We start from the raw sequence: 15,669 nt of genomic DNA on the forward strand, positions 1-15,669 counted from the left end.
GTTCCCCATAGGTGAGCGGCATGCAGGCCGCATCAGGAACCTCACCTCCTGCTTCGCAATGGAAAGGTCTGAAATGATCAAGGACGGCAAGTCCTACAGACCCGGAACTGGGGCTGTGGGAGGGGGTTTGGTTCCTATTTGTGACCTACCGGGGTTTGGTTGACTTGGTTATCGTGGATACCCGGCCTTCGTTTTGATTCCCCCGGCCACCTGTGGGCAGCCCAATATTTCCCCAGGGATCAAGAGGCACACCTGTACCGTGCACGTTTTAAGATGTGAGTCTTTACTGTTTTTACCATAGTTTCTCATCTAGTGAGGAGTTGGTGTGTGTTTGTTTTGCAGAATCCTTTTGTCATATTTTGCAAGACATTCATGTTGGATAGTTTTTCCTGGACTCATATCAACTCTATCTTTCTGGTGTTCTTTTGCATTTTTTCTTCTTCTGCTCTGTGCTGTTTTTTTGTTATTATCATCATTCCTATTATTTTACCATGTCATTCATTTTGCTAAGTGCTTCGGCAAAAAGCGCTCTAGAAACACAATCAACAAAACCAGTGAAAGGAAGTTGCACAATCAGCTGAGAGGGGGTGAGAAATCCTGGTGGCTCCTGGGAATCTATAGCTTATAAATAGGCACGTGTGTGTGCATTTCCAAATTCTGTGGGAGAGGGTCTCTGAATGGGGCCCTGTGGCTGACACGAGAGCCCTCCCACCACCATTTCCTGTTAAGAGGATTGCAACCGCGCGGGTAACCCCAAGCCGTTCCACTAGCAGTTTCTCTCAGACATGCAGAAAAGTTCCCATGAAGCCAACTTCCTTTGACCTTTGAAAGTAACATTTGCATTTTCTCAGCATAGTTTCTCCTCCGAGGGGAGCACATCCATGTCTATTCTCTCACCAAAGAAAACCCACCCCTCATTCTGTTTTGCTACACGTCTTCTCCCTGCTTTCCAGTTTGGAAAAGGGCTAAAGTAGGTTTTTTTTAAATTTTTTATTTATTTTCTTACACAAAATGTTCACAGTTTGAAGTATTGGAAAAAAAGGAAGAAAAGCATATGCATGTTTTTCCAAGTGTTCCTTCTAGATATTTACATTTTATTTATATCTCTGTTTTAAAAAAAAAGTAAATAAATAAATCAAACAAAATAAAGTTCACAAAGACCAGAACATTCTTTTTCCCCATGGAAGCTTTCTGACCGTTAACCCTTCTTTTTTATTTTCTTGACTTGATCATCCATTGATTCCAGGTTAAAAAAGCAAAAAAAGCCCTCCCAAAGCTGCCCAACCCTCAATAGTATGCTCCCCCTTTACATTTGGTTCCCTTTTGGCATTTTTTGTTTAAATGATTTCTTTAAAATGGTACATGGCGTTTCATGCATTTTCTTTTCATTTTATTTTTATTTTTTTGTAATTTTTTTAAAACATTCGTTTTTTTCCCACTCTTTTTCTATTTTTAAATACCTTTTTCCTCCTAGTAGTTTTCATTTCTCTTTCATTTCAATTTTTTTTAATTAAATGTTCATTTTTTGCGTTTTGGACAGTCCCCCCCCCTTCTTCCACCCCAACCCTCATTTTTTCCTCCCCTCACCCTTCACCCACCCCTGGGCCCCATCCCTGACCCCTTTCCCCACACCACCACCGTCTTCTTCCTCCCACGGCGGTCCGCCCCAGGCCCTGTGGACTCATACTGGGGTCGTTCGCCGGTTGGCTGTATTAGTATGAGCTGAGTCCTTGTTGTCCTTCTGTATACAGTTGTGAACCTGAAGGAAACTGTTATCTCTGTCGGAGTTGTAGGTAGCTGTGGGGGTGGTTGCTGCCTTAAGGGGGTCCCTGCTCAGTGTGTACATTGATATCTCTGTTGAAGGGAGGGTGTTGAAGCCCTTCATCCCAACTGGCGAGGCATCCCGAGAGTGCGAGGGCTCAGTGGAGCGGGAGCTGGAGCGGCTGCGCCTCTGGTAGCGGTAGCGATAGCTGGGAATGCGGGTAATAGCAGAGGACTGGAGGTAGTCCGTTGCTCGGGCTGTGGCCCGAAGCTGTTTGTGCCGGTCGATGAACATGTGCACGGCCAGCACACCCACCATCTCGGCAATGATGAAGGAGAGGGCACCGAAGTAGAAGGACCAACCATACGAGTAGCTGTTCTTCTTGGAGTCGCTCTTCGAAGGGTCACCAGCATTGGCCGAGATATAGACGATGATCCCGATGATGTTGCTCAGACCTGGAGAGGCGGGGCGCATGGGTGATGATGTAGACACGGTGACAGATGGACGATTTGCATGAGGATAAAGAGTTCGAAGGATGGAGTAAGTAGACGCGGGTGTGGGATGTAAAGGAAGGAGGGTTTTGGGCCAAAAAATGAGGCAAGGTCCATGATTTGAAGGGCACGATGATGTTTTAGGTTTTAAAAAAACGGGATAATGTGCACAATTTGGAGATACGAAAAGGTAAAGGGTAAGGAAGAAATCACAAGACAAAAAGAGGAAGAAACAGAGGGAAAAGACAGGAGAGAGAAAAAAATGAAGAGGCCATAAATTATATGTACTGAAACAGTAGCAGACATCTTCAATTCCCACAGTAGTAAAATGGTGGGAGATCTAACACTAAAAATACATTTCAAGTGAACACAGGATCATGCAAGCCATAATATGGTGCCTCATATGCATAAGCCGGACCCTGAAAACTAGAAGTAGAATCTTGATACAAATAACCTGAATCCAGGCATATGATATGTGTCCTGATGAATAGCCATGAATCCTGATACTCAAGTCTTTACACTACAACAGTGATCCTGATCCTGATACCATAACATGATTCCTCACACCCATGACCTAACTCCTGACGCCATAACATAAATCCTGATACTCATACCATGAAAGCCATAACATAGCTGCTCCGCGCACTGGTCACCTGGTCACCCTCTGAACACGGGCCCATGCGCCTGCATGTCCAGTTGCCCTTGCACTGCCTCTGGGCTCCCAGCACTTAAGGGTCTGTATCTGCAACCCTAGAGTCCCTTCTCTCCGCACTTATGTGCCACCCTCTGGCTGCACTTGTGAGTTAACTGCACTTCTCCCTTGCCCTCCCCCATAGCACTTCTCCCCTTCCCTCTTCCCCACACTTGTGTGAGCTAAGTAACACAAGGCTAGTAAGATCGTTATTTTGTCCTCCCTTGTTTACCCCACTTGTCTTGTCGTGCCTAGAAACACTTGTGTACAGGTGCGTTATTAATGCCACATTATATCATATCATATAACATGAATTCGTAGACTCACCACCAGAATCCTGGTACACATAACATGAATCCTGAAACCACAATATGCATTTGTATACTCATAACATGATTCCTCATAGCCACTCTGTGAACCCTGATAATAGAACAAGAATACTGGACCTTAAAGGTAGAGCATAACCTATTCTTTAGAAGACATCTGATAAATATTCACGTGGAGAATCTATTAAGGGTAGGTATATTAGTGCACAGTGTAGCTCAGCTGCCACCTTGAGGACATGTTGTACACTTTGGTTACACTCAAAATGCCCTTGAAATCCAGAAGGAACTCAATGCCTTTGCTCCTTATTCATGACGACCCACCTTCTCACCCTCATTTGCACCATAAGGAGACTGCTGGCTTCATTTTATAAACTCAATAGCCCACGGTATAATATGCACATGAAAGCATAACAAAGTAAAAATAAAAAATAAATAATAAATAAGTAATTAAGAAGAACCTTGATATCCATAACATGAATTTTAGCAAGTACAACACTGCACAACCAAAAAGTTATAGATGGAAAGATTGATTTAACCTGCCCACATGCCTCTGGGCAGCTTTACAGTCCATCGTTATTAGCCTACACTACATATAAATCGGTCTTGGTGTCACGCCAAAAGGGACAGCCACAACCACCCTGTGACATGTTTCATGAGTGGTTGAGCATCATCGTTGAGGTGTAGCTAGGGATCCAGTGTAGCACGAGATCCTCTGCGAGGATGGCTAGTGGAGCTGGAAAATGTCGATTGTTGCTTCTGGTCATATAAAGAAGGGGTAAAACATTGTAGTTCAGTCTGGTTTAAACTACAATAACTAATCCATACTTGTGTGCTCCCTAAGTGCCTAACATGAAAGGCCCAGCTGGTGCAGAATCAAGGATGCCAACTCACCATAATGCCGGGGTAGCAGAAGCGACATCACATATCTGATCATATCACAGGAAGTGACCTCACATGACCGTTGACCCTGACAACATCACAGGAAGTGATTTCATATGACCTTTTGCCCTGGTGTCTTTACAAAAGTGACATTGCAAATGTAAAACAAAAATACTACAATAAGTGTATAATTAATAAAATAACAAATAGCACAAAAGGCAACAGAAGGCTATTCTAGATTTCAGCCATTTAGTAAGTATGCTTCTGCCCCCAAAATCTAACATGTTATAGTGATGGTTTGCTGAAGACACCCACAGCAGAGCTTTGACAGGCCAGGAGCACTGTATATTCACCATATGAAAGTTACAACCTTTCTGTTGAAACCCTGTTGCTACATTGTTGCAGTGTGGGGTTGACATGCTGATTTTTATGTGGGATTGTATCATTTAAAATCTGATTTTGGTTTTTGCCAAAATACATTTACTTGTTATTATCATCCCTATTCTCAAAAAAACCATCTTGCTTCCAACTATCGCCCCATCTCTCTCCTACCCTTCCTCTCCAAACTTCTTGAACGCATTGTCTATTCTCAACTTTCTTCCTTCATCTCTAACCACTCCCTCCTTCCTGATTCCCAATCCGGCTTCCGCCCACTGCACTCCACTGAAACTGCACTCACCTCTGTTCTGAACTCTCTCCTCTCTGCACGTTAATCAAAACACTCGTCCATTCTTATTCTCCTTGATCTCTCCACCGCGTTTGAAACTGTCGACCATCCTCTTCTACTCAATTCCCTCTCCTCATTTGGCTTCAAGGACTCCGTTCTTAACTGGCTCCCATCTTATCTCGCTAACTGCTCTTTTTCTGTCTCCTGGGGTGGCTCCTCCTCTCCCACATTTCCTCTTAACCACGGAGTTCCCCAAGGTTCTGTCCTTGGCCCCTTTCTTTTCTCTCTCTACACCTCCTTCTTAGCTCCTATCATCTCCTCCTTTGGCATCTCACACCATTTCTATGCGGATGATACCCAGCTTTTCCTCTCCTTCTCCTCTTTCTCCCCCGACATTCATGATAAACTATCTTCCTGCCTTTCCGCTATCAAATCCTGGATGTCCTCTCACTTCCTTACTCTTAATGCTGAAAAAACTGAACTCCTCTTCTTCCCTGCCAACACTCTTCCTCCACCCTCCCCTCCTGCCTTCATTCTCTTTCCCCCCTCCCAGCTCTCCTTCTCTCCACATGCCCGTAATCTTGGTCTCCATATTGACTCTCAACTCTCTCACCACATTTCTCTTACTGCCAAGTCTTGTCGCTTTCACCTCTACAACATACGTAAAATCCGACCCCTCCTTACCTTTCACGCTACTAAACTTTTAATTACCTCCCTTATCTTCTCCAGACTCTTCTACTGTTCCTCCCTTCTCTTTGGACTCCCCTCTTCTCACCTCGCCCCACTCAAATCCATCTTCCACTCAGCCATCTGCTCCCTCTGCCTTCTCTCACCTCTTGATTCTATCTCCTCTTCAGTCACCTCTTTAGGCTGGCTCTCTTTTCACTCCCAGCTCAAATTCAAGTTCCTCTGTCTTGTTTTCAAATCCCTCTATGGTCTTGCCCCCCTACCTCTCCTCCCTTCTCACTTTCTATACCCCTTCTCGCTCTCTCCGCTCTGCTAATCTCTTCCTACTCTCTCCTCCTCTTCCTCCCTGTGCTCCCTCCCGCTTCCGATCTTTCCAACTCCTTGCTCCCTTCCACTGGAACCTCCTCCCCCTTCACATCTGCTCTTCCCCTTCCTTCCCTTCCTTTCGCTATTCTCTCAAATCTTATCTTTTCCACTCACCTCCCTAACACCCTTCGTTTCCTCTCGCTCTTCTCCCTCCCCCTCATTCCTCACCTCCTACCACTACTCTCCCTATCCCGCCCTACCTCCTTCCCCCACTCCCTGCTCTCTTCTAGTCCTACTCTTCTCTCTCCTCTTCCTCTCACACTCATACATTCCCTCTTACTCTTGCTCTTACCTCCACTAACTTCTCCCTTTCCCTCACTCTCCTCTGCCCCACCCTACTCCCTCCTCACCTCTGCAATATTGTAAATTGTTCTTTACACTGTTTTCAAGTTATGATTCAATTTCCATATTATGCTTGTTGTATTTTGCGTGTTCTCATGTAAAGCACTTTGGATTAAAGGGCTATATAAATTCAATAAAATACAAATACAAATTATACCTTATTGATGTTAGCCTAGTAACTGGTTTTTACTGTTTGATCTTTCAGGTCACTATTCATATTGATGAATGCCTGCCCATGCTGCGTATTTTAAAGTAGAGTTCCCTACACCCCGGTGCAGCGCCAGTGTCTTTACACAGTCTTTACGAGTCCGCTGGGCTTGTGCTGTCGTAAAGCCTGTCAGGCCTTTCATTTTTAATGTAAACCTGGTTGGGTGATTCCTCTGGACCTTTCATACTGGCTATCACCCCCTTGAATACTCTCTAGACAGGTCAAACAAAAAAGGTGGGTGTTGGCCTTTATATTCAAAACCACACTCAATGTGCGTCAATTGAAGTTTTCTTCTTTAGCTTCGAACACATTTATTCTGGGTCAATCAAGTCAATCAATTAATAAAATAACAAATAGCACAAAAGGCAACAGAAGGCTATTCTAGATTTCAGCCATTTAGTAAGTATGCTTCTGCCCCCAAAATCTAACATGTTATAGTGATGGTTTGCTGAAGACACCCACAGCAGAGCTTTGACAGGCCAGGAGCACTGTATATTCACCATATGAAAGTTACAACCTTTCTGTTGAAACCCTGTTGCTACATTGTTGCAGTGTGGGGTTGACATGCTGATTTTTATGTGGGATTGTATCATTTAAAATCTGATTTTGGTTTTTGCCAAAATACATTTACTTGTTATTATCATCCCTATTCTCAAAAAAACCATCTTGCTTCCAACTATCGCCCCATCTCTCTCCTACCCTTCCTCTCCAAACTTCTTGAACGCATTGTCTATTCTCAACTTTCTTCCTTCATCTCTAACCACTCCCTCCTTCCTGATTCCCAATCCGGCTTCCGCCCACTGCACTCCACTGAAACTGCACTCACCTCTGTTCTGAACTCTCTCCTCTCTGCACGTTAATCAAAACACTCGTCCATTCTTATTCTCCTTGATCTCTCCACCGCGTTTGAAACTGTCGACCATCCTCTTCTACTCAATTCCCTCTCCTCATTTGGCTTCAAGGACTCCGTTCTTAACTGGCTCCCATCTTATCTCGCTAACTGCTCTTTTTCTGTCTCCTGGGGTGGCTCCTCCTCTCCCACATTTCCTCTTAACCACGGAGTTCCCCAAGGTTCTGTCCTTGGCCCCTTTCTTTTCTCTCTCTACACCTCCTTCTTAGCTCCTATCATCTCCTCCTTTGGCATCTCACACCATTTCTATGCGGATGATACCCAGCTTTTCCTCTCCTTCTCCTCTTTCTCCCCCGACATTCATGATAAACTATCTTCCTGCCTTTCCGCTATCAAATCCTGGATGTCCTCTCACTTCCTTACTCTTAATGCTGAAAAAACTGAACTCCTCTTCTTCCCTGCCAACACTCTTCCTCCACCCTCCCCTCCTGCCTTCATTCTCTTTCCCCCCTCCCAGCTCTCCTTCTCTCCACATGCCCGTAATCTTGGTCTCCATATTGACTCTCAACTCTCTCACCACATTTCTCTTACTGCCAAGTCTTGTCGCTTTCACCTCTACAACATACGTAAAATCCGACCCCTCCTTACCTTTCACGCTACTAAACTTTTAATTACCTCCCTTATCTTCTCCAGACTCTTCTACTGTTCCTCCCTTCTCTTTGGACTCCCCTCTTCTCACCTCGCCCCACTCAAATCCATCTTCCACTCAGCCATCTGCTCCCTCTGCCTTCTCTCACCTCTTGATTCTATCTCCTCTTCAGTCACCTCTTTAGGCTGGCTCTCTTTTCACTCCCAGCTCAAATTCAAGTTCCTCTGTCTTGTTTTCAAATCCCTCTATGGTCTTGCCCCCCTACCTCTCCTCCCTTCTCACTTTCTATACCCCTTCTCGCTCTCTCCGCTCTGCTAATCTCTTCCTACTCTCTCCTCCTCTTCCTCCCTGTGCTCCCTCCCGCTTCCGATCTTTCCAACTCCTTGCTCCCTTCCACTGGAACCTCCTCCCCCTTCACATCTGCTCTTCCCCTTCCTTCCCTTCCTTTCGCTATTCTCTCAAATCTTATCTTTTCCACTCACCTCCCTAACACCCTTCGTTTCCTCTCGCTCTTCTCCCTCCCCCTCATTCCTCACCTCCTACCACTACTCTCCCTATCCCGCCCTACCTCCTTCCCCCACTCCCTGCTCTCTTCTAGTCCTACTCTTCTCTCTCCTCTTCCTCTCACACTCATACATTCCCTCTTACTCTTGCTCTTACCTCCACTAACTTCTCCCTTTCCCTCACTCTCCTCTGCCCCACCCTACTCCCTCCTCACCTCTGCAATATTGTAAATTGTTCTTTACACTGTTTTCAAGTTATGATTCAATTTCCATATTATGCTTGTTGTATTTTGCGTGTTCTCATGTAAAGCACTTTGGATTAAAGGGCTATATAAATTCAATAAAATACAAATACAAATTATACCTTATTGATGTTAGCCTAGTAACTGGTTTTTACTGTTTGATCTTTCAGGTCACTATTCATATTGATGAATGCCTGCCCATGCTGCGTATTTTAAAGTAGAGTTCCCTACACCCCGGTGCAGCGCCAGTGTCTTTACACAGTCTTTACGAGTCCGCTGGGCTTGTGCTGTCGTAAAGCCTGTCAGGCCTTTCATTTTTAATGTAAACCTGGTTGGGTGATTCCTCTGGACCTTTCATACTGGCTATCACCCCCTTGAATACTCTCTAGACAGGTCAAACAAAAAAGGTGGGTGTTGGCCTTTATATTCAAAACCACACTCAATGTGCGTCAATTGAAGTTTTCTTCTTTAGCTTCGAACACATTTATTCTGGGTCAATCAAGTCTTTTGGCTTTGGAGACAGTATCCATAGCTTTAGTTTAACATCATCCTAGTTCCTCTAAAAACAGCTTTGTAGAACAATTGAATGATTTAATGACTTACTCTTCTATCACATACAGTAAATGCCTTATCTTGGACGATTTATTTAATTATTTATTTTAATTTTTATAAACGCGCCAGCTCACCTGAGGGCCTCAGGGCACACGTGAAACTAACAAGACAGGACAACAGAAAGTGAGCGTCAGAAAAGCAGGAAGGAGGATTTAGATTGGGGGTGCATTGAAAGGAAAGGTCGTCAGCCTCTTTTTGAACTCTGAGGCCCATATTCTCATCTTGACGCAGTGAAGGTGCTAAACAGCACGATTCACTGCGCCAAAAGAGGACGCCCAGGCTCCAATAGTATTCTCAAGTGGGCCTGGGCGCCCTCAGAGAACACGACAGTGATTTATGTGGATTGCGCCTGTTTGAAGCTGTTATGGGCGCAATCCATCTCGGCAGCTTTTTTCTAAAATAACGACAGATTCGTTATTTTACGTAAATGCTGCAGAGAAATCACACGTGCCACTGTTTACAAATAGAAGAAAAAGCTTCCATTTGTAAACGCGTGGTAGAAGGGGAAAAAAAATAGAAGGCCATAAAGGACAGTGCAGAGGGGCATAAAAGGAATTCAAGAGGTCTGGCAGCAAGGTCTGGAAGTGTTTCTGTGGACACATGGCCATATGGTAGGGAAGCACGTGGAAAATCACGTGCTTCTCTGCAGATAACAAACACAGGAGAAAGCAAGGGGCAGCTAGAGGAACTTGTGAAAGGCACCATTTTATTCTTGTAACATATCCTGTTCTACTTGTGGCTTGTGTGTTTTGTGGACATGTTCTGCATGTAACATTACATGTGTACTGTGCACATGGTACTTTCTGTGTGAACTGTACAGTCCAGCAGTGCATTTTTTTTGGCACTGTTGCATTTTTTGGCACTGTTGCAGTAAGGGAAGAGCAAGGAGTTGCAAAGAAATGTGTGAGTACATTGGATACTGTCATGATGGCTGAGCAACATGTGGAAGAGCACATTGGAGGCTGCAAACGTAAAGCGAAGTAAGTTCACACATGCAGCCATGGGGGTACTAGTGGACAAGGTACTTGCCAATGAAAGGGTACTTTTTGGGGCAATGGCACACTGGACACCACTTTCTGCGAAGAATAGCCTTGTTATTGATGGTATGCATAATAGATTGTTTGGATTTTTTTGAGTTCGGGGGGGATGGCGTTCCATGTAACAGGGGCCAGGACATCAAAGATTGTCCCCCCCGTACTTGGTCAGGAGGAATCTGGGTTGGACAAGTTTGGCCTGGTCTTGTGATATGAGAGAGCGTGGGGGTAGGTATCGCTTCAAAGGCTCTGTAAGGTAGACAGGCTCATCATTGGTCCAGCACTTATAGAAGAGAGTCAAGATCTTGTGCAACACACGCTGCCTCACTGGCAGCCGGTGGAGATTATAATATGTGGACAGATGTTTCCTTTGACGTTAACACAAATTCCATCTTGCACTGTTCAGTGGGTTTTTCCTTACTAAATACTGGCCCAACTCAGATCAGGGCCACCTGTTCTGCTTCAAAGCTTGATTGGTCTGATCATTTCTAAATTATATTATGTATGTCTCCTTCAAATGTTTCAGTGAATCCTGCTCCTAATTCAGTTTCTAAATTGACCCAATCTCTTGTTTAAAGCCTGAACTCTTTTTACTTCTTATTTGTTATGCATCTGACTCGGTGGCACGGGAAACTTTGTGCAGCTTTTTGTTTGATCCGCAGTAGGTCTGCACAGCGGCACGAGAAACTTCATGCCACTCTTTTCGATTTGTGCTAGGTTCGCGCAGCGGCGTGAGGAACTTTGTGCCATTTTTTTCAATCTGTGCTAAGTTTGCGCAGTGGCACGTGAAACTCCACACCTCTCATTTCAATATGCAAGGATGGCTGAGTGGCGGATTGCGTCAAAACGGATCAACATCATTCAAATTTTGCTTCTGTGTCTGGCAGAACAGAATTTCACAATTTCACTAAGCCTAGTACCTCTGCAAGAGAGACTTTTTCAAAGGAGAAGGGAATTGGTGGATCATTCTTATTAGTCAGTGCTAGTGGGAGAAGTTCCTTGTGTTTTGAAAGCTGTTTTTTCTGTGTTTCGATGGCCTGTTGATGTTTATGTTTTTTTTTCAGAAAAACATAGATGGATATCTTGACACCACTTATCGCTTTCTTGAGCATAGCGTGTAATAGGGGGTCTTTCAGTTCTTTAAGGATAGAAAAGATTTCTTTCGATTGCGATTTGGCTTGTTGAATCCTTATATTAAGGTGTTCTGATTTAGTTTGGAAAATTAGCAGTTTATAAGCTTTCACTGCTTGCTTGTAAAGTGCCAATCATTGCTCAGATTATTCTTTTCTCCACAGACGCTCAGATTTACGCTTGGCTCTTCTGGCTTCAAGAATGTCATTAGAGAACCATTAAGTGAGATAGATGTGCTACTTTATTTTTGGTTTAAGTGGCGCAGGTTCGTCAAAAGCTTGATTAGTAGCCTTTCCAAATGCCTGAGTGAAGGCGTCTAGCGGTATATACTGATTTAACGATGGCAAGAGAGGACAGACCTTAACCTTAAAATTCTCACTGATTATTGCCTTCCGATTACGCCAAGATCCTGCAGGTATAGTTTTTCTAGAGGACTGTATCTGTCTATTGACAGTAGGGCATGTAAAGTTAACCATATAATGGTTAGACCATTCCCCTTTTTAGATTGATGTAACTATTATCTTGAAATGCGAGGCATTGGTTGACCAGAGACAAATCTGTTTTGAAAAATACATTAATAGGTTTGGGTGTAACATGGGGCCCTCAGTATGGAATTTGTGTTGGTCAATCTTGCCATATCAATTAAGTAAGGCACGGTTTCATTTTTTGGACAGGGTAAATCTGGTGGATTAGAATAAACCAATGGTCCATAAATGTGTGGGTGTGACATTTTCAAAGAGGAGTATGTAGGAATGTAAAGAATGTTTGTGGTTTTGGTTATAAGATTGATGAATTTATGGGATTTCTTAGTCGTTGTATGGTTTCATGAGAATGTTAGGAAGACATGTAATAATGTATTAATGTAATAATATGTGTTTGTTTTATGATGATTTGTGTAAGGTGGTATCTTGTTATAAAACTGAATGCACAGTAAAGAATTACATGTATTTAAAAAGTTATTTATTTCAGACCAAGAGTGTTTTTTCACTGAGCAATAAATCATTCTTTGACATGAGTGTGAGTGCCAGTAGGCCATGGGTCCCTGAGGCAGTATCAGAGATACCAAAAGAGATGTCCAGGGGCAGCAGCTGATACCCTTATTTGCTCTCACATGACATCCATATGCAGAATGCTGCTGCTCGAATGCTGTGGCTGGGTTCATGCTTTTAAACATGTGGCCCTCACTCTACATAATCTGCGCTAGATGTTGTCTGTTTTCCATGTGAAACAAGTTGGCCCTCATGTAGGGACATGGGCTACTCTACCTAATGGGCAATATTTGATGTGAGATCAAAAGTACATCCTGCTCCTCTGGTAGAGTGCCTTGTTCACTTTTTGGTCATCGGTCTATCCAACTTTTTTCTGATGCATACTCATTTGAGTCCCCATTACGAATGTGAATACCCCTTGGGCTCTCCAAGGGACTCAAAGCCTCTCAAGGTAAAGGTACACAATGTAACTATTTTTCCCAAGTGAGGCTTCCTCCCACAGCTATATGTGGGCTCCACGGATTTGGGCTGTGTGTGGAAGTGACGGTGAAAACCGAGGGAGTACAGTCTGCAGCATGCAGGGCAGGAAGGAGTTAATCAGGGTCTGCAAGACGGTTACGAGAATGAAGGACTGTCAGGTGTGAGCCAGTGTGCGGATGCGGAGAGAAGCGGAGTTGGGTTAATGAGTTTTCTCTGTCTTTGTCTTTAAAAGGAGGAAGAGGCCCGCCAGGAGGGGCAGGTTGCGCCACGAGAGTATGAGGAGACTGCTGGTCATTGTGCGGAAAGGGCGTTTTTCTGGGCTTATTAGCTGGCCTGGGAAAATGGTACCGGATGACCGATGTGAACGGTCGCAGTGCAGTGCGAGCCAGGTAAAGAAACCCAACTCGCGAATAACGGCTGGAAGAGGCGACAGCAGAGGACCAGGGTTTACCACGTGGAACGCTGCCAACGAGGGAGCAGGTGAGCCTGCTGAAGATTTCTGGGGATGTTGGGGAGCCACGGAGCAAGTGCCCCATTAATGCCACATTTGCACTAACTCTGCTCGCTCTTGGTAAGGCATCAGCCAAATGAAGATTAGCAGTAGTGTCACAGGTGCAAATCACAGTACTGGGCTGCTATTCACTAGAATAACCAAATGGTGACAGGTCAGCACCAAGGACAGAGGAGCAATGCACAGTGCTGGTGCGCTATTCACTAGCGTAACAAAATTAGGACAGAGCTCCACCAGGACAGACACGCAATGTACAGTGCTGGACTGTTGTTCACTAACATAACAGAATGGTGACAGATCAGCACCAGGGACAGAGGTGCAGTGCACAGTACTGGACTGCTATTCACTGGTGAAATAAAGACACAAGACAATGGTGCAATAAAGGTTTTATTTAAAACTGTAGCATGTGTTTTATTTATGTTTGTGTTTGGTGTGTGTGTGTGTGTGTGCGTGTGTGCGTGTGTGTTTACGACTAAACCATCCAGCCCACCATGGGGCTGGATGGAATGTTCAGAGTAGAAAAGAAAAAAGAAAACAAAGGAATAGAACTCTCATGCCCAAGAATGGACTGGGCAGGAGAGAGAAAAGAATCCAAAGAGGATTTAAAATAAGGACAGTTGGAAAAGGACAGTTAAGAAGAAAAGACAAAACAGAGAAGGAGAGAGACTTGGCTGAGGGGGTCGCTGCCTCGAGCGGCCCCACAGGGCCTACATCCTGGTAGTGCCGCCAGTCGTCAAGTGGGAAGCTGCCTGCGCCAACTAAGAACAGTTCAACACAGGCCATGTATGGGGAGCAGCCCAGACCAGGTTGTCCGGCTTTGACCCCAGAGGCCCACCTCGTGGCCAGCAAGGTGGGCCCTTTAGTGAAATTCTCCTAGGCTGCGTATGCTAGGAGCAGCCTGGGAGGTGAAGGGAGGAGAGCACAATAAAGCCTGCTCAACCCAGCGGGGTGGAACAGTGAACAGTGAGTCCCAGGTTGGCCGTCAACAACCTAGGAGAAGCGGGTGAAAGTCCCGGGTTGCTCCGTTGGGCGGCCCGGGTGAAGAAAGCCCCGGCCCACCAATCGGAGCAGCCCAGGTGAAAATAAGTGGCCTGCCCCCTGCGTCTCATGACATATTTCAGAGACAGCGGGGGTCTGAAGCTCCAGCAAGGCCGCGGGCACGGCGGTGAGGGCTGCAGCATCCCTGTTGTCAGGGGGATGCTGTCTGAACTAAGATGGCTGTGTAGAAGATATCAGTGAACATGGCAGCGTCCCCATGAAAACAGGGACCCTGCCAAGGACAAATTGGTGCTGCAGGCACAACGTTGATGCCGGATGTGACTCCCAGCCAATGGAACCCACCCCTAATATATCAGCAATGCCGCGGGTGTGGTGTGTGCATGGGCCGGCCCCCACTCACGCGGGGTCTTTCCAGGAATGTATAAAGAGCATGGGTTGCGCAGTTAATATGGGTGGCCCCATGTGGTGGACGGAGCCACCACAAAGAAGATGGCCCAGGGCTCCATCATCTGCCATCCAGGACAGGCCCGGCCTGCAACATAGATCCAGTCAGCATTGCCATCAGCCAATTGTTTCACTAGCCAGCATTACTTTTAGCCAGCCGACAGCACAGAGCCAGCATCCCAGGACAGACCCCAAGTTACTGTGAAGTGGTGACTGACTACAAGCAGTCACCCCATTGTGACCTAGTGTCTTATATGTTTATATTGTATGTAAATATATATGTATGTTAAGTTATGTGTATAGTTAATTATTGTTAAGTAGATGAAACTTTAATTAGGGTGTAGGGGAGTTTAGGGGAATGTTAAGTAGATTACATGTTAAGTAGGGGTAATTGTTATGTAGGATGTTGTACAAGTGTTGCGATTAGTTTAAGAAGAGGGTAGAGAGGAGGTACTCTGGCGTGAGGTAATGGGATTATGTGAGGTGGACTGCCTGAGGCCACCTAGCAGGATGGGACTACACACAGAATCCATACTCTGGCCTCATACTCTGTGTGGGTGGTACCTGAGTTTAGGTAAGGGATATGTTGTGCCAGACTCACCCGAAGGGTCCCTCAGACACCTCGAAGGAAGGGTGAGCTGACGTAGCAGGTCCCCAGTCAGTTGGAGCTGATGACACGGAAAAGGAACAGGGTGTTAATATTTGATAAAATAAGGCTGGTCCCCATTGGGATCCCTATAAAATTCCCTCTAGTGTCTGTGTTCCTTAGTGATCAAAGAACTCAGGGTGTAGCCCATCTCCTGTGA

At 45.1% G+C, this 15,669-nt stretch overlaps 1 protein-coding gene across 1 annotated transcript in view; it reads right to left on the bottom strand.

Moving 5' to 3' along the window:
- Positions 1-1,609: 1,609 nt before the first annotated feature.
- CACNG2 (calcium voltage-gated channel auxiliary subunit gamma 2) overlaps positions 1,610-15,669 on the bottom strand; it is a 530,677-nt gene continuing 516,617 nt past the window's right edge. Inside the window, exon 4 of the mRNA XM_069652998.1 lies at positions 1,610-2,217. Within this exon, the coding sequence (XP_069509099.1) occupies positions 1,682-2,217 (536 nt within the window). The 3' untranslated portion in view covers positions 1,610-1,681. The remainder of the gene's footprint in view (positions 2,218-15,669) is intronic.

This window comes from Ambystoma mexicanum, chromosome 3q (assembly GCF_040938575.1).
Source record: "Ambystoma mexicanum isolate Mex_15411 chromosome 3q, UKY_AmexF1_1, whole genome shotgun sequence".
NCBI lineage: Eukaryota > Metazoa > Chordata > Amphibia > Caudata > Ambystomatidae > Ambystoma > Ambystoma mexicanum.